The 17,657-nt window shown below is 38.0% G+C and overlaps 5 protein-coding genes and 1 long non-coding RNA gene across 9 annotated transcripts in view; 2 read left to right on the top strand and 4 right to left on the bottom strand.

Moving 5' to 3' along the window:
- The window catches only part of LOC105566174 (allantoinase, mitochondrial), an 11,098-nt gene extending 4,190 nt beyond the window's left edge, over nt 1-6,908 (top strand). For both annotated transcript variants that reach the window (XM_012019966.1, XM_012019967.1), the window contains exons 4-11: nt 4,362-4,508; nt 4,580-4,625; nt 4,685-4,781; nt 4,861-5,047; nt 5,306-5,438; nt 5,732-5,904; nt 5,988-6,020; nt 6,113-6,908. In XM_012019966.1, the coding sequence (XP_011875356.1) occupies nt 4,362-4,508; nt 4,580-4,625; nt 4,685-4,781; nt 4,861-5,047; nt 5,306-5,438; nt 5,732-5,904; nt 5,988-6,020; nt 6,113-6,265 (969 nt within the window). In that variant the 3' untranslated portion in view covers nt 6,266-6,908. The remainder of the gene's footprint in view (nt 1-4,361; nt 4,509-4,579; nt 4,626-4,684; nt 4,782-4,860; nt 5,048-5,305; nt 5,439-5,731; nt 5,905-5,987; nt 6,021-6,112) is intronic.
- Nucleotides 1,837-4,027, bottom strand: LOC105566172. 2 transcript variants are annotated; one of them, XM_012019964.1, is made up of 5 exons: nt 3,060-4,027; nt 2,866-2,983; nt 2,349-2,610; nt 2,157-2,264; nt 1,837-2,085 (listed from the first exon to the last, which is right to left on the bottom strand). In XM_012019964.1, exons 1-5 carry the CDS (start codon nt 3,171-3,173, stop codon nt 1,857-1,859), a joined length of 831 nt encoding a protein of 276 aa, XP_011875354.1. In that variant the 5' UTR covers nt 3,174-4,027; the 3' UTR covers nt 1,837-1,856. The 2 variants fall into 2 exon arrangements, with proteins under 2 accessions (XP_011875354.1, XP_011875355.1); XM_012019965.1 differs by having other exon boundaries at nt 2,008-2,264.
- On the bottom strand, nt 4,666-6,186 carry LOC105566173. Its single transcript, XR_001009256.1, has 3 exons — nt 6,105-6,186; nt 5,904-6,007; nt 4,666-4,744 (listed from the first exon to the last, which is right to left on the bottom strand). It is a non-coding gene; the product is annotated as an uncharacterized LOC105566173 (long non-coding RNA).
- Nucleotides 6,909-7,086: 178 nt separating the features above from the next.
- On the bottom strand, nt 7,087-7,966 carry LOC105566170. Its single transcript, XM_012019962.1, has 2 exons — nt 7,524-7,966; nt 7,087-7,216 (listed from the first exon to the last, which is right to left on the bottom strand). The coding sequence occupies exons 1-2, from the start codon at nt 7,738-7,740 to the stop codon at nt 7,095-7,097; spliced, it is 339 nt and encodes a 112-aa protein (XP_011875352.1). The 5' UTR covers nt 7,741-7,966; the 3' UTR covers nt 7,087-7,094.
- Nucleotides 7,131-9,131, top strand: LOC105566171. The gene is made up of 2 exons (XM_012019963.1): nt 7,131-7,200; nt 7,984-9,131. The coding sequence occupies exon 2, from the start codon at nt 7,984-7,986 to the stop codon at nt 8,275-8,277; it is 294 nt and encodes a 97-aa protein (XP_011875353.1). The 5' UTR covers nt 7,131-7,200; the 3' UTR covers nt 8,278-9,131.
- Nucleotides 9,132-9,270: 139 nt separating this feature from the next.
- On the bottom strand, nt 9,271-16,965 carry LOC105566169 (FACT complex subunit spt16). Of its 2 annotated transcripts, XM_012019960.1 has the most exons (17): nt 16,509-16,964; nt 16,330-16,434; nt 15,269-15,433; nt 15,024-15,176; nt 14,792-14,938; nt 14,391-14,660; nt 13,006-14,292; nt 12,693-12,875; nt 12,455-12,586; nt 12,209-12,378; nt 11,940-12,123; nt 11,780-11,858; nt 11,079-11,244; nt 10,913-10,993; nt 10,745-10,810; nt 10,560-10,682; nt 9,271-10,473 (listed from the first exon to the last, which is right to left on the bottom strand). In XM_012019960.1, the coding sequence occupies exons 1-17, from the start codon at nt 16,575-16,577 to the stop codon at nt 10,467-10,469; spliced, it is 3,387 nt and encodes a 1,128-aa protein (XP_011875350.1). In that variant the 5' UTR covers nt 16,578-16,964; the 3' UTR covers nt 9,271-10,466. The 2 variants fall into 2 exon arrangements, with proteins under 2 accessions (XP_011875350.1, XP_011875351.1); XM_012019961.1 differs by lacking the exon at nt 10,745-10,810 and having other exon boundaries at nt 16,509-16,965.
- Nucleotides 16,966-17,657: the final 692 nt, after the last annotated feature.

The raw sequence follows: 17,657 nt of genomic DNA, 5'->3' as shown, positions 1-17,657 counted from the left end.
GTCCCACCTGCTTCCTCTCTTATACACACATAAAAATTATACACAAAACGGAGGGCTGGGGAGGGGGAGGGGAGGGGGAGGTTGGCGAGGGGGAGGGGGTGGGGCGCGCGCAGCGCGCCGTGCTAAAGACACTTGCAATTGATTCGTTAAAAAGATACAAGATTTAGACTTACATATTTACCACTTTAACAATTAATATCTCGCTTCGCAGGGCAGAGCGACGATTTTGTCTAAGGAAAAAGTTGTTTCTCGTTAAAAAACGCGTCGAATGAGACTAATTTGATTGATTTTGGAGGTGATGTAGCTATTCTGAACAATTACCAATTGTTTTAATAAATACTCATTTTTTTAAATATAAAATATAAAGTATGTTTAATACAATAGTTTCGATTTTGCATAATTAGTCTATAATAAAGTGACGTTGCGCATATAATTACTTCTCTCTCTCTCTCTCTCTTCGCGTGTGTACAAATTCTTAAAAATACACAATGCTCGACCACAAACAGCGCGCGCGAAGCGCGCGTTCTGTCATGTCTAGTATTTCTAAATTGTAAACCTTCATTTACTCTGAACCTAAAAGAGAAGTGAAGCACATCGCGCTTCGAGAGAATCAATCGCGGATAAGGGCCTTAACTGTTCAATATTACCGACATTCGCGCTGGTAACATCTCTTTTTTAGTAAGGGACTTTTTAGTAAGTGCGCGCCATTTGCACTCTCTAAAAATTCGCATGGTTTGACAGCTGCAAATAACACGACTGAAGCATGTCGTATCGCACAAGCGAGGCATCCATCGCGGAAATAATACTTCGAGATATGCGACTAATCGACTTACATGCAAACCTTTTTTAGAAGTGGATTAGTGTGAAATGTGGCAGGGAATAAATGTAGATGCAATAGATTTTAAAGTGTAGCTTGTGTCTAAGCAGAATCTAAGATATTCTCGATTAGAACTCGACAAAATTATGACGAAAGGACTAGCAAATGTATGCAATTAATTAATCTTTAAGTGATAAAAATGTCGTGAAGTAGGATATGCCCGTCCGCACCACCTTAAATCAAAGATAGATGTAAGCATAAATTGTTGTCTATGTACCAAAAATCAAAATTGAAATACTATTTTTCCACTTACTGCAGCATAAGTCGTCATTGATAATGAAAACATATTACCAGCTGTTAAACGGCACGGCATAAGGCTTCTGTAAAGAGTTATAATCAACAGCGATTTTAATCTTGGTGAGAATTTATACCATTTCGCAGCATATCTACAAAATACAATGTGTATAAAATTTACGAATTTGTTCACATGAGATTTTTATCAAGAATTATGTCTGGTTAAAAAAAAAATTTTTCTTGTAGAATAGAAGCAAGTAAGCATTGTAAATTAAAAATTACATGTTCAAGGAAAAATCTATTGTATAAAATTGATATTTAAAATAATCATATTTATATATTTACATGTATGTATTTTATGTATAATATGAGAAACAAAAATTATTTATAAAAAACCAAACCAGCTATAGCAATTTAAAATATAATAAATTATTTAGGAGATATTCACGAAGAGATTATTAAATATCTTTTTCAGCAAGAAATATTATATATTTTCCCAAATTTTAAAGTATGTGTACAAATACATACGTAGCAAGCAAAATACTCCGCGGGAATTTATAGTTATTCGTGTTTAACTAATTAAGTTACTTATAGCTCAAAGTATTAAAACTGAAAAGTTCTTACGCTCGATAGAACACATTTTGACTTTCATCTATCAACTGTTGACCAGAGTAACATAGGATCAGGAGCTGCGTCAACATGCCTGCGATTACAAGGGTAAATCTCATTACTTCTTCCAACTGATTTAATACATATACGATCTGCAATAAACGGAATACATTACACAGAATTTTACATACATATGTAAAAGATCTTTTTGACTTTTTTGATAGTAATTTAAGTTTTTTCTCTTCTCTATAAAACAATACGTGTAAATGCTTACTCGAACTCCAATTAAACTTATAATCGCACCGGTCATCAACAGCATGATCAATGCTACTGTTCGATACATCGAATTCAGTACGTCGACAAATCTAATGAAATGGCAATATTATAAATAATATATTTCGTGCAAATTGTGGGAACATTGAAAGAAATTCTTTACTCTAAAGCGAGTTGATATTTCCTTAAACATGTGACATATTCGTGATATATCACTTGCTCGCTTGTCTCGTTGATATCCAGCGTTGATATTATCTTCTCGAATTGCTGACTGCAAAACGACATTTTTACGGCAATTTTTTATCTTTTGCAATAAATTTATAAGAAGAAAATTAGGAAGAAAATTTGTGCGTACCCAACGCTCGAGAATAAACTGCAAGCGTGAACAGTGCAGGTGACATGCATAGAATCGATGCCAACCATGATAATTGTACCTGTCACTATTATACTTAAGTTGTAACAAAAAATCGGCACGAAATACTTCTCCTTATCTATTCTCCACTCTATAGAGACCGCGAAAAATCGCGGTCGTGACTCATTAAGAGGCCGTATGATATCGAGTAGTATCGGTGTTAATGGAACCATCACGAATATCGTTATCATGGAGAACATTATTACTGCAATTTTATGAAAGACATGTTTTGTACATAATTTTAGTATAGCAAAAGTGTATAATTTAGTAAATTGAAACTATATATTAATATATAATTAAAATGATTGAAATCCATTCTTTGTTTTCTTAACAGTAATATACAGACATTTTATCAATAGAATTATATCGACAAAAATCCTTTACAAAGTTTCGTTACTAAATTTTTCATCCATTTAGTCATAGGTGCCAATCTATCTATGCATTCCTTGCAATTACTCACGCGAGTAAAATATTGTAAATTTTCGTGAAATGAGAGAATACTCTTTAAGGACACGCATTTCAAATTCACTCGTAAATATATTCCAATGGTTCTCCATGGCTTCGCATAATTGCCGGGTCTAACAAAAGAATAATCTTATTGCAATAATAATTTAAAAAGTATAAATAAGCGACTGTTTTTCTCCGTACACGTACCTTCTCGTTGTTCCGAAAGTCATTAAGTAACTTTGCGTCAAAAGTGATTAATAAGACAATTTGAGAGCAACATTCGAAAACCAATCGTGAGTTTTTCCAATGATCGTACAACATTATTATCTAAGCGCAATATTAATTATAGTTTAAATATTGTTAAACGATATTTAGAATACTAGCACTTTTGTAAATATCAATCGTATTCGCGCAGATGAAATTGTGTTAACGTATTACCACCAAAGGATAGTTAGTCATTTGAAACACAAGGTAGGAAATCGGTAACCAACATCTTACGAGTTTATTTTGAAACGGCCAGAGACCCAAATATGATAATAGTATCTTATTGAGATTGTACTCTCGTAAAACATGCTTCAGCATGATATCCTACTTTCCGTTTGAATGCTACGATAGAACTGACCTGTGCCGCGTGTGCCATCGACCCTTTGTCAAGTCAAAATTTTCAGAAATATAAAATTACGGGATGTCAAGAATCGCCGGCACGAACTAGCTATTTCTACCGCAACGGCGTATCTACTTTCTGACAAAGCTGACGTTCCCTCATTTTTGTGTATTAAGTAGCACTTGTAACATATCTATTTCAGTATAACGCTTATGCATACAAAATGATGGCATCGCATGACGCAGTAAAGATGCTAGGCGAGTAATAATAGTGAGAATGAGAAAACAGACATCGCGTGCTTCTCTCATTGTTTTATTGATCAATTTCACTTTTAGCTTGCAATTTTTTAGTGTGAGCTATAAGCTTCTAGTAAACGCAGGTGCAATCGGTTTTAAGTGCCTAAGTGGAATCTATATAGTCGGTTATGCTTGGTTTTATAATCCATAAACGCAATCCATAAAGATCTAACGATATGCGATGTACAGCGTAAGGCAAGTAACTAGTCTTTGAATGATAAGAATGTCATAAAGTAAAATAAGGTCGCCCATACCACCTTTAATCATATAGAGAGGTATACATTATTTTCTATAGATAATTTTCTATAAAGAATTGTCATAGACGTATGTCGCATTTATCGCATTGCAAAGCGATATACGACAATTCTTTGTGCGTTGACTTCAGGCATAGACTTGTGCCTTACTACGAAATCGCAAACACTTACGACAATCTTTCTGCTCTAAGAAGAAGATAAGTCGTAGGACGTAGGACACTTCTTCACTTTTGCGATGCGATAAACGCGACATACGTCTATGACAATTGTTTGTGCGTTGACTTCCGACAACGACAGAATCGTACACGGTTACGGCAATCTTTCTGCTCAGGCTCTTATCTCTTGCAATGTTTAGCACGAGTTGCGATCGTTAATAGACGCAGGTGTAGTCGGTTTTAAATGCTTCTTGTGCCCGAGCGGAGTCGACGAATTTCCACATGTCTCTGCGGACGATGTGAGAGAAACTCTTTTGGAACTGCTGCCTACAAAGACCGTGCTGGCGGTATTTATTGCATCACGCATTGCACTTTCGTTAGATCTATTCGCGACGACTAATCGCAAATGTTCTTGTAGTTTCACGCAGAATACGAGCGCAATGAAAAAACAACTCGGTCAACCGGTACGTAACACTTTCGTCTTCCCGCGGCATCAATTTTTCTTCGTATCGCGTGCTTTCAGACAATCCAGAGTTGTACGACACTTTCTTGCGTACTCGTCCCGATCTCATGGAACTCGATGCTGTAAAATTAATTTGTGATTGGTGTACAAAATACAAGTAAGTCGAAGAGAGCGAGAGAGAGAGAGAGACTTGGCGTTCGTTTAGCATAAAATTAATGTTACATAAAACTTTGGAGATTTCGATGCCACATAGTGCATTTGTCAAGCGCGGAGTGTTTGACATTAATAAATGATGCCAAGGCTCGTGGTGCACCTTTAACCGTGGAAACGTGCTATCACTATCTGATACTGACCGCGGAAGAGATACCGGCAGGTTCCACTGAATTCAAGTGCTGCCCGCCGATCAGGAGGAAGAGTAATCGAGTAATTAGATAAATCTTTTATTGCCTGCATGTCAGTTCTTTTTATCTAACGGTTTCACATGTGTTTTCTTCGGTAATCAGATATTCCGAAATAGCATTTGAAAAGATTCGCTACATATCTATCGATATAATGTGCACAGGGGGGGTATTGTTTTAATCAAACATTTCTTAAGTTTTCAATCAGCTTCGGCATTTAATATCATGAGACACGAACTTATTCGTGGTAAATCGATTTTCAATCTTATAAGTGTATTCGCAGGAACAATTGTGGCACGGTGTTAAAAACGGAACGTTAGACATGATTGTTTCGGATCACTCTCCTTGCGTGCCGGAATTGAAAACTCGCGGAAATTTTCTGACCGCTTGGGGTGGAATCTCCTCATTGCAATTCGGTATGTATATATTTGTATGAAATTTACATTAGAGGATACGCGGAACAAAATGAAGTTGCTTGAACTAAACGTCACGGGCCACAAACGTAAATAATTCACTCAATTGTGTTTGCTATGGATTTTAATTTTAAGCATTGAACTAAATATCCAGATTGTTAAGACAACTGATGTTTCAATGATTTCATTTCAATTACACTGTTCTTATTGATACATCATTTTTTTCCGCGTAGATAGCATGCGAATGCTGTATGAGAGAAAGAAGTAGATAAGAGTTTTTTCAAAAATACAAATAGGATTGCCACTGATATGGACAGCCGCGAGAACGAGAGGTACACCGTTGTCCGAAATCTCGAAGCTATTGAGCAGCCAGCCCGCAAGACTGTGCGGCCTTGAAGACCGTAAAGGTAATCTGTCAGTTGGAATGGACGCGGATTTCGTTATTTGGGATCCAGAGGAATCTCTTACGGTCAGTTTCTGCTGTACGTTGTATTAACGTCGAAAAGTAGCGAGCACTCCACATCATCAGAAAATTGTATCGTATTTTCGCAGGTTGAGGCAGATGACATTCACTACAAGAACAAAGTAAATATGAAATGCGTGAATTGCCGATTAAAAATATAAAAATTATGAAAATTCTCACCAAGTGATTCGACAGAAATAATTTACCTTTACAGCTGACACCGTATCAAGGAAGGAACCTGTTTGGAAGAGTGATCGCGACTGTCCTTAGGGGACGATATGTTTTCAAAGATGGAAAGATTTGCGACGAACCTGCAGGGAGATTATTGTTAAACGCAGATATCTTAAAGGCAATAGAAACCCGATAAACTTCATTTCATTTCGTAACTCGCAGCGAAGCTTTACGATTCTTTCATTTTGAAATGAATCATCTACACGTAACGCGATATTAGAAACATAACAAATTATATGAAGAATATTTTTCACGATATTAATTTCCAGTTTATATTGTTTACGTAGTTGAACTCATTTTCTTTGTGTCTTCTAATCGAAAGTTGATACCTACAGACACAAATGTTGCTCGTCCAGTATTAGAAATAGTCGACGGTGTTGCGAAATAATTTCAAAATTCAAGAAAGAAATATATTCGTAAAAGTGAAACTCTTCGGCCGATGCGGGTAACAGCAAATCTTGCCTGTGTTGTATATTGGTCAATGGGGCACCGATATTCATAGCAGGTCGCACGACGTTCCTCGAGAACGTACCGAGTGAAATGGCTCGAAGATTTGCGTCGTCGATTTTTCGGTATTTACTCCAGTTTTATTTGCACAAAACACTGGAGATTTTTCGTTGCGACATCTAAAAATTACTATAAATAATGCTCGCAAAAAGATACATTAAATTACAAGCAAAATGTTAAACGTAAGAATACTTTTACTAACGCCTTTATCTGATATCCGCGTATGACATAAGCGAAAATGTAAGAGAAAATAATATTTACATATTCTGCGACTTCGTTTTCTTTTTGTTTCTTCGTTCCTTTTATCTCTTTCTCCTTTGTTACGCATTTCTTGGTAAGTTGTTCGACTTTTAAGACTTTTTTCCATTCCTCGAAATACGTAACATGTAACAAATATTCGTATAGTTTTAAGCGCACTTGGACGGTAAAGTCTTCCTTGAGGAGGATGGGAGTGGCATTCACCGCTCTTCTGCCACCACGCATCTGCGATATAAAAGCGACCTGCGTTGCAGCGCGCTTAGTTTCGTTTCGGAGTGGCCGATTGTGAAAACGCGAAATTTCAACGTGAGTACCGCAACATCTACAAAATACAGAATCCACGTTCTTCAGAAAAAAAGCGAGCTTCATTTTCGATCAAATATTGTGCATTTTGTTGCTACTCAATTACAGTCTATTTAGGGGCCCTTTTCTTTAATTTTCTTAACTTAAAACGCAAACAAGTTTATTAACACATACGTTTCGGAAAGGAAAAGGACAATAAGCGTACAAAGTTTTAACGTCACATTTCTCTCGTTTCGCCAATATTAAATTCCCATTTTTCTAAACTCCAAATTATCAGTCGGAATATTAACTTCGATATCGCGTATATGAATTTCAATGAAAATTACATCTTCGCGGAATATCCGTCGTTATTATCGTGGCGCAAATTTTTATCTTGCGATACGACGCGACGAAATTCTCCGTAAACTCCGTTGCTCCAATTTCGCGACCTCGGCCATTAAGGAGAGATCGAACCAATGGCTCTTCGGACATCGCTTTCGATGCACACAAAACTCTCGCCAACCACACTGGCATCTCGTTCCTCTGCAATTTACACGATAACATGATTTACAATCTTGCGTTGACGTAACATTTAAATTGCTTCATAATTTTCGCTCCGAGTGTGACGCGACGCTGATGAATTATGCATAAAGTTGTGAAACACTCTGCGAGAGATTATATATGCATGTAAAATATCCACGGTCAATTTGTAGTCCTCGGCTCCCAATCACCCGCGTACATTTCGAAGCTTTCGAACTTTATATTTCCGAGCCGAGAATCTAATAATCTTCTTTCTTATTTGCAAAGATGAGATTTTACACTGTAATCCTGGTCACGCTACTTCTGGTGGGCGTGATTGCGGCGTATCCGCAGAAAGACGGGCAAATCTTCAGCAATGAGGCAATACGGCAGGCTCAGAACACATATCTTATCCCCAAGGATGCGACCATACAAAAGGTCCAAGAGGGCATCGAGCTGGCCGCTTACGAATCGATCCCCGGAGACCAGAGGATCAATCTCTTCGAGATCTTGGGCGAACACGTGCCACCCGAAGTGGTGAACAATCTTCAGACTCAGATCGATCAAATAGGTCGAAATTAATTTCTGTTACATCGTCATCATCACCATCACCCCATCATCAGCATATAAAAATAATCTAAGTGCCTTTGTAGAAAGGTATTTATAAACAGCTGTTTCCTTTGTATCTCGCTTTTATATCTGACAAAATTCGTTTTATGATGTAGCAAGAGTTTTTACTTTTCATAAATAAATGCATGGGAAAATAGTTTACATGTGTCTGCGTCATCTTCTGCTTGCGATTACGTTTCACACCCGTTCGCAAATAGAGAACTTATCGGTGACATCGATATTGCGTATGCGAAGAAGCATAAAATCGTTATGTACTTTACAACGAAGCACTTCAGGCTTGTCTCTCGTAATTTCATTGGTCTGCCGATAGTGTCACAAACTATCTTAGAATTGAAATAGGGATTCCCTTAAAACGCGCAGTTTGCCAATCGCAAAATTAATCAGGTATTCTTGTCTTACAAGTTTAAATTATGTATGCTAGCGATATATCATAGAGAAAGTTGCAGAGCTACTCATCGAAGAAGCGTACTTTCACTTCTATTCACCGTCTTGCTGAGCGTGGCTTTACTGTCTTGCCATTTATTACACGACACAGCTAAATCGGAAATTTCAGCATAATCAAAACACGACGGGGTTATGAGATCATATCTTCCGCTTTCTGCTCTGCTAATTTTATTGTCTCATTATTATAATACATCTATATTGAGAACGGAAGGTCTCGATTCATACTTTTTGTGAAACTTTCACTTTCTTTCATATATACAGCCGTGTGTATGTAAATCTACCAGAAAAATCGTTATATAATAATGTACAGTTCGATCATCTTATGCTATCTGTTACAAAAGTTTAATAGAAAATAGTTACCACAGTGTTTTTTGTTTCCTGTAATCTCTCGCACATACATTGTACTCAGATCATATGTTTTTCTAGAAATCTGCAATGCTATTGTATAATAATGGTGAATTTTGTTCACGAGTAAGTGGGGCGTTTTAATAAAAACAATCATTTTCATATATCAACATTACGTACATTTTGGAATACAAAAACCACAAATGACATTTGTACATTAATGTTAAATAACTTAAAACGGGTTTATTGTGTTATAGTACAAATCTGAGAACTATGTAAATGAGTTTTGAATAATTTCTGATTCATTTCAGCTTTCTTCGTCTCTCGAATCAATGATACTTTCGTTTCTCAGCGTACACACATAATATATGCATTGGCTCGAGGAGGGGGAATTGTAAGCGTATATTCACCGCTCTGGATACCCAAAGCATATATAAAGTCATTATGTATAATAAGACGTAATTTTCTCAAATAATATTAAATATTATAGTACTTAATCCAATCGTAAAAAATTTTTTAAGAAATTTTGCATTTTTAGTAAGTATCAAGAAAGACTATCAGGACCCATGTAACATGATGAATCGCATTTATTAGTAGTAGTACATTGTCTTGCATTTCTATTGTTATTTTCTTTACTGCCCATAATAATTAAGCTCAATGAGAAATGCTTATATATTAATGCTGTTCAATATTATATTTCTTACCAGTACAGACCTAAATTTGAGTATCTCCCATACATTCTGAAATATCACGGCGAGTCACGAGACAGCTTTTTCTAAATCAATGCATCTTTACAAAGATACTCCAAATTTATCTCATTAATTCATTTGTCTTTATACCTTGCGTCATAGAAAACTTAGGCGAGACGTATACATTTATAGTGAAAGTCCTCTTATCAAATAGGAAATGGAATGAGATGTACTTAATCTTAGAAACTATATTAAATATTAAAGAAGCAAAACAAAAAGACAAAAGGTAAAATCGTATATCCTTCCCGATACTTTGTTGAAGAAATATAACAAAATTTAAATACAATACGCACACATCCCTACATATTTTGATTTCAGTACAAAAGTTTATTATGTACAGTGAAATTTTAAATAGAAATATGAGGATGTCAATACATTGTTTTAAGTGGAGTTATATACTACAACAAACTAAATACTCGAACGGCAAAAAACAATTATTCAACATAACACTAATTGATTCGTTTCTGCTCTGTTCACTTAATGCAAGAAAATGTACTATTCTTACAAATTGCTATGTTTTAAGAAAGCTTTATGTACTTGGAATCAGCGTGATATTCACTGTAATTTCGTGTGTCGTTTTCTCAGTGTGCAGATGCTTTTTATTTACTTCCTGTAATAATTAAACATGTAATTAAGCATTTAAAATAATTATGAATACTATTTATTATATATTACTATTTACTAGCTATTGCTTACTTAGATCTCTTAGATCCTCTGTCACTTCTTTCCGAGCTCTGTTCACGAGCACGCTTCTTACTGCTGGACGAAGAATGTGATGTACTCTTAACATGTTTATCATGTCTATCGCTCTTTTTGGGACTAAACAAACAAAAATTCAACATTACAGCAACATCAATAATATAAAACTTATCGGTAATCACCTGTGTTTGGATGATTTGGAAGGAGACCCCTTCTTGTGTGAGCCCCCACTCCGTGATCGATCCGTTCTTTAATTATCAGGTATAAAACTCGATATAATTTTACGACAATTTAACAAACTTACTTTACGTGAAAATATCTATTTGTGAAATACGAGGGATCATATTTACCTATGTTTGTCCGATGAACGTTTATCCTTGGATGGACTTTTATTCTTTGAGTTTGTGGAACTCTTGTGCTTAGAATTATGTCTTACATGAAACAAAGAAAAGAACAGATATTAAAAATCTCAATATTCAACAATAACGTTCAAATGTCAGATATATCCACGCGTACCTGTCTTTTGAAGGAGACGATTGTCTTCGGTTAGCTTTCTTCTTTTTACTGGAACTATAATCGTCACGATAACGATCATCTCCCCTTTCTTTGTCTTCCTCAGCCGCTTCTCTTTCCAAATCCGACCAATCTTTTCCTGATTCCTCAGAGCTACCTAGCTCTTCTTCTAGAACAAATGTAAAAAATATATAATATAACATTGAAATAAAAAAAAATTAAGAAACCAAATATAATACACAATAATTACAGGCAAAGTACAACTTCCACTCGGGTGTAATGATAGCGAGTGGACGTTAACGTAAAGTGAGGGTTAAATTTAGAGAAAAGGAAGAGTAAATAGTAGCCAGAGAAGAGGAGGCGGAAAACAAAGAAAAAGAAGAAAGGTGAAGAAAAAGAGAGGCGGTGTAAGAAGAGATCAAGAGATAGAGAACAGGACCGAAGGGACAGTAGAGAAGAATTGAGGTGGCAAACGAAAGAGTGCTGTGAAGACACGGTTATCATTGAGCTAATAAGAAAGCATCAAGAAGCAAACTGGTAGAGGACACTCTAGAACAGAATAGGAGTAAAACAATTCGAAAATGTAGAAGGAACAAAGAATTGCATTGGTGTTTTGCGTATGTAATGAGAATATTGAAAAGATATATTTATACGGAAGTTCCATCCAAAGCCAAGCATGGATGAAGTTAATAATAATAAAGCACCTTCACTATCACTATCTTCAGAAGCTTCGGAATATTCAGATTCGTCATCAGATTCTTCCTCGCTCTCCATATCAGATGGCTGTAAATAAATTAAACACACGTAAAATACGTTCATCGGTCGTACGTTTTTGGAAAATCTTAATTTGTCTAAATCTCGAACCTCATATGCATCATCTTCTTCCTCTTCTTCATCTTCAACTTCTTCATTTTCAGCATCACTTTCTGGATCCAAGAACGTCCATCCTCCACTTTCAAAGAATCCTTCAGGATCATCAGTTATGGTCTTCATAATCTTTGTCCAATTCAAAGACTGGACACCTTCCGAATATCGAATGTCACACGAACTGAACAACAAAAAATAATTATGGTAATTAAATGGTTTAATATGGTGACTGCCAACTTTGTATATTAAATAACAATGTCACTTACTTTAACCATTCCTTCACATGATCCAACATGTTCATAGGAATGGCATTTACCATCGCTACCTTTCTATGATAATCTTTGAAAACGAAAATCATATCGAAGTTCTTTAGGTGGAATTGTACTCTCTCAAAATGAACCAATTCAACATCTTCCAAAGTAATGACAAATGGAGGCTAAAATTGAACATGACGTTAATGCAATATTCTCTTTGCTTTGAGATATTAATTTTATCTCCTCAAGATGTATTACCCATTCTGTGAGATTAACCAAACATCCACTTGTTGGTTGAAGCAGGACAGTGCTCCTGTATGGTGCACCAGGAAATCCCAAGTCCCGAAATGGTGTGTCAAATTCTATCTCTTGTTTTGTCATTCCTTCAACCTTTACAATACAGATATCATTGCGCGATGAAAATAAATGTGAAGCCAATAAGTGATAAATTAATTAAAAAGACAAATTTATAAACGTCTTTTTGCAATTTACACACCTTTTCACAAAAGCTTCTAAAAGCGGTTTTTAATTTATGTCTCAGTTCTCGTTCAGACTGTTCAGCCGCGAGATCGTCGCGATCATGCATGTGTTGATGCTTGCCTAAATCTGTAGTAATCTCTCCAACTTCGGTATAGAACTGTACGTCCACATGTTTCTTTTTACCAAACATAATAGCATGCTGCAAACACACAAATATTTATAGGTACGCACATACTGATGATATCAATGTACAATTCATATTTACTTGAAATTGATATCATTTATAACATGGTATCTAAAAAATATTTGCTGAAGCTAACAATACATACTTTTAAATGGAAATGAAGCAGTATGATCATTTCACCGTCGCACGGCTGGAAGAAAGCGTTCTTAATGTTATTATAAAGAATGTCCACTTTGTCGCCGCGGACCGAAGTATAGCGGAATCCGTTTGTGTGCGCTTCTAGACCACCGGTCATTCTTTTCGAAACGATATTCGGCCGGATGTACAAGTCTTTCAACTTCGGATTGCCCTTGTTCTGCGACAATATTAAGGTGTCTTGCTTCACAAGATCCTCCTTTTCTCTTTCCTCCGCCTCCCGATTTTTGAACTTTTTCTGGACCTCTTTAATCAGCCTAAAGGCTGTATTCAAGTTCGACGACGGTGCGGAGATCTCGCCAGGCTCTTTGGTATTTGTGCTTCGATATGTTACCTCCTTGACAAATGTTGCGTCAGGCTGAGGGTAAGATCCACCTTCGTTTCGTCCCATGGTTGCACCAGGATGAAAGAAGTTTATTCTAAGATACGTATAATCTCCTTCTACTGACTGTGAAATATTCTTGATTGTTGATATGTGGAAAGGTACTGGGATACCAGCGATAGGTAAAATCACAGTTTCATATTTCTTATCCACATACAACTTCAATTCCTTGACTTCCGGTTCACGTGGCATATGACTAAGGCTTTTGTAAGATACTGTTGATTTACGTATCTTCTCCTGCTCCTTACCGCCAGACTGCTGAGCCAATCGAGCCTTAGCAATTTCATTCAATTGTTGAGCCAGTTCTTTTTGATGCTGCTTTCTCTTCTCTTCCGAGCTATGTTCCGTTCGCAATTTAGATTCTATTACAGCCGTTCTCTTACCACGTCCCAAGATCTCTGGCTTTGGTTCATTTTCTTTTCCGCTTCCCTCCTCCTCTTCATCCTCCTCGTCTTTCACATATATGCCTATATTTTTCACCTTCTTCTTCGACATCGTTAAAATAGTGGCGGGTTGGCCTTCATTCACTATAACTGTATCGCCTATAAAAAGGGCGTATGTCTTTCCCTCCTTCTCCGTTGCGTCTGGATTGGCAAGATTTGCCAGGCCGACATTAACATTAAATACCATGCCCTTCTTGGCTGTTGCGTGAATTTTCGGACCCAGTAGCAACGAACTCTCTTTGAATTCAATGCCCATGGCAAATCCAAAATTCTTAGTTAAGTGATTCAACATTTCTGATTTCTCATCTTTCACAAATTTAATACCAGCCTCATATACTTCACTTATTTTTGTTCCCGCAACTAACTTTTTCAAGATCTCTTCTTCCAGTTGTAACAAAAAATTATAGTTTTCCTATAACAACGGATTATTAAGTTACAGCGCTGAAAATTTCTATAGCTTCATTTCAGTACAAATCTTTTACGACACACACTTCTACATTGTCTACATACCTCAATCGTTTTCGTGGGATTAACCAACAAAGTTCTCACTATGTTTGAACAGTAGGATTTGTAACGCGCTCCCAATGAACAAACAATAACACCAAAGTGAAGAGCGGTATTTTTGTCGCTAACGGCGCTGAATTTAAGCGAATAATTTCCACCGCTTTGTATAATTGCGGGGTAACACATATCTACCTGCGTAACATCTACTCCAGTTACATACTTCTTATTAGTGATAGCTGTATCTACACCTTCCGCCAGCTTCGAGTGTTTGACTTTCTGCAATCGAGATATACAATTGTAACTTGTATATTGTAACTTTCTTGTATGTAATTGTAACTTTCTTTCCCGCATTCCGGTTTCTTCTACAAATACAGCTACAATCTCATGTGGAATCGAAGAAAATATACCTTGTCTGAATCTATGATTTCCATTATCTGATCTTTAAGATACTTGGTGAAAACATCCACAGAAATCATACAAGCTTTCTTTATAGTAATAATCTCGCTGTCTTCCTTTGGGGACATGACATAAGCAGCTGCGGCACTCACATCAACCTGTACAATTACACGAAGACTTCACACTTTTGCAACTCGTATGTACATTTATGCAGTAAAACCTTCCGTCATTTTGCACGCTTACCGTGTCGAAAGATTCGTTCTTTAAAGCGGCCCTCCAGGCGTCCATGAAGGCGCCTGGATAATTTTCCTTCGAGAACACTCCCAAAATTTTCCCTCCTTTGCTCTGCTTCATCACTTCAATGAGTTTTCCAAAATTTGCCTTGTCCTCGTCACTCTGCAAGGAGATATTCAAGTATTCCTTAATGTACCTACCGACGCATGTTTGACAATGAAAATATTCTCCCGTAAACTGTGCGACATACACACCCTGTCTCTCACAAACAATTTCACCGGCGGTACTCCCGTATCTTCGGAATTCTGATTTTCCACCTTTTTCAGAAATTCGATCTTCTTCTTGCTTGCCAAGAAATTGATGGACTCTTCTGCCAGTATCATTATAGTATCCGTGAGCTCGTAGCTAAGCAGCCATGTCTAAAACAGAGCGCATTCGCATTTCTGAATCGATAAAAGTAAGTTTATCTTGCATTGAACCTCCCTGGTAAATTAATTTCGAATTATTGATGTATCTTTGCCGAGTGTAACGTAGATATGGGAAACTAATTTCTAGAAATATTAAATCTATGTTACACGATATCATTTTTAAGTGAACAGAAGACATTAATAATTATAGTAACGCAAAATATTATATGAGATGTGACTATTAAATGGTAGGACTAGGCTTCTGTACAGATCGAACCATGTGACGCAAACCGGACAAACATGTTCTAACAAGTTTGAGCTAGAGAGACACATGTTGCTTCAGTTCATTGCCACACATTTAAAGTTAACTTTTCTCGTACGTCGGAAAACTGAAGAGTTCGCAAATCTACTGACGTATCAATTTCCGTTTAAAGTGAAGAAAAACACCTATCAACTCCTTTTCAGACGCTGAGCGAGGAAAAGAATGCACATAACGTGTTTCAGCGGCACAAAAGGTTCTGTAAAGGTCGAGAGAATCGACGAACATTCTGCGAACGCCCATGCAGAAAGAACAGTTCCAAATGGTCGCCAAAGGAATATGTGGTTTGATCCACGAAAGCCCAATCTTGTTATCTAACGCAGCGTCTACAATGACATCTTTAAGACGCAGGATTTGAGAAAATGACGAACCGCAGTCTACCATTCTCCTTGCATTCAAGTGCGATAGGTTCACTTTCTTAATTCTTACGTCCTACAAATCTCACTGTAGACGCTGCGTAGCAGCGTCCATCTCTTATAGAAGACGATGAACGTTCGATCTTGGAGAAAACACAGCGTACGCCACAGCTCTTCTGCAAGATCCGGCGGGCACGGCCGGTTAAAAATTTCTATTTTTGCAACACATGTACCTGCAGCGCTATGGACTTGCTGTAGACGATATCTTCGTCGGTGCCAACGGCGGAAACGAGGCAGTCCATTTTGCTGAAGCTGTCGTCAGTACCGACCTCCCCCTCCTGTCGAGAACAAAAGATTGTACAAGAAGACGCAACAGTTCGGCACGCCGGGAACGGGCGGTCTCGACGCTTACCTTCCACGCGGCGTACAGGCGCTTCATGCGCCGGAAAAACATATCCTTGTCGAGGGACACGTTCGCCATGATTCGGCGATTGGATTTCTACTCACGCGCGCGGCCACGGGTACCTTCTCTCCTGCTACAACGCCGAAAATTATAATCAACGTCTGCGACGCAAGCGGGCGGGGGAACAAAACATTCAGAGGAACGCGCAGGCGGCCACGGCGTTAATCACATCTTCCCTCGCCCCGGTTCCTCGTGAATTGGCGCGCCGGTGCCGCGGCTACGAGTTGCCTCGCCGATTCAATCGCCGACCCGAAGCGACGGACACCGACCGTAAAATCGTTGGAGCCGCGGGCGCGCACAAGACTTATAACCAAACCCACACAACACACGCTAACGCGCTGCAATGCCGCGAATCCGCGATGCTCGTGCACGGAGAACGCGTCCCGCGCAGCGCCGCCGTGTAAACGGGGCGTCTATTGGCCGAAGTCGCCGGAACCTCGGCCGCGCGGCGACTCTAGGGAACACAATGCGTGACTCGCGCGATAAGCCAATCGCGAGCGCCGGCTCTCCCGGAATCCGCTCGAGAGACACGAAACTCACGAAACGGTTGGCAGGGGGTTAAGTGCGTATATGTCGTGACCATAGACGTATAATATATAGACCGCGCGTTTGACCGAGGCACTGCACTCTTGTTCGCATGCGAGCGAGAAAGAACGGAATAGCAGAAAACGGAGCTTGTCCGTGTCTACGTGAATCTCTACCCCCGTGGCTCAATGCTCGGTCTAGATATATTACGTCTATGGCCGGGGTTTATAGCCGATTCTTATTTCAAAATCATCTTAAAGCCCGTATCAGACTACGAATTGAGATTGGGATTAGATTGAAATTTGACCAATCGCAGTCAAGTTTACTAGTCTCAAGTTTAGTAACTTTTACTCTAATTGGTCAATTTTCAATCTAATCGCAATCTCAATCTGTAGTCTGATACGGGCTTAAGGCTGATGGCCAATCGACTGCGATTGGTCAATTTCGTCAGACACATAAGAATTGACCAATCATAGACGACTATTCTTACGACTACGACTTTACGACTACGACTTTACGACTACGACTTTGCGACCACGACTTTGCGACTACGACTTTACGATTACGACTTTG

The sequence above is a fragment of the Vollenhovia emeryi genome, unplaced genomic scaffold (genome assembly GCF_000949405.1).
Source record: "Vollenhovia emeryi isolate VEMERY1.0 unplaced genomic scaffold, V.emery_V1.0 DF939146.1, whole genome shotgun sequence".
NCBI classification, from domain to species: domain Eukaryota; kingdom Metazoa; phylum Arthropoda; class Insecta; order Hymenoptera; family Formicidae; genus Vollenhovia; species Vollenhovia emeryi.
This window is presented reverse-complemented; position numbering and strand designations above follow the sequence as displayed.

Bases quoted from the DNA above. Each gene is read 5' to 3' on its own strand.
- LOC105566171 (XM_012019963.1), top strand. From the start codon at position 7,984: ATGAGATTTTACACTGTAATCCTGGTCACGCTACTTCTGGTGGGCGTG.
- LOC105566170 (XM_012019962.1), bottom strand. From the start codon at position 7,740: ATGTTATCGTGTAAATTGCAGAGGAACGAGATGCCAGTGTGGTTGGCG. The intron at 7,217-7,523 runs GTAATTTTCATT...TGTATTTTGTAG, and splicing joins GACGGATATTCCGCGAAGAT to ATGTTGCGGTACTCACGTTG.
- LOC105566169 (XM_012019960.1), bottom strand. From the start codon at position 16,577: ATGGCGAACGTGTCCCTCGACAAGGATATGTTTTTCCGGCGCATGAAG. The intron at 15,177-15,268 runs GTGTGTATGTCG...ATCTCCTTGCAG, and splicing joins AATTGTTTGTGAGAGACAGG to AGTGACGAGGACAAGGCAAA. The intron at 10,811-10,912 runs GTAAATATGATC...TGATAATTAAAG, and splicing joins CGTTCATCGGACAAACATAG to AACGGATCGATCACGGAGTG.
- LOC105566172 (XM_012019964.1), bottom strand. From the start codon at position 3,173: ATGTTGTACGATCATTGGAAAAACTCACGATTGGTTTTCGAATGTTGC. The intron at 2,265-2,348 runs GTACGCACAAAT...GTCGTTTTGCAG, and splicing joins AGTTTATTCTCGAGCGTTGG to TCAGCAATTCGAGAAGATAA. The intron at 2,086-2,156 runs GTAAAGAATTTC...CCATTTCATTAG, and splicing joins AAATATCAACTCGCTTTAGA to ATTTGTCGACGTACTGAATT.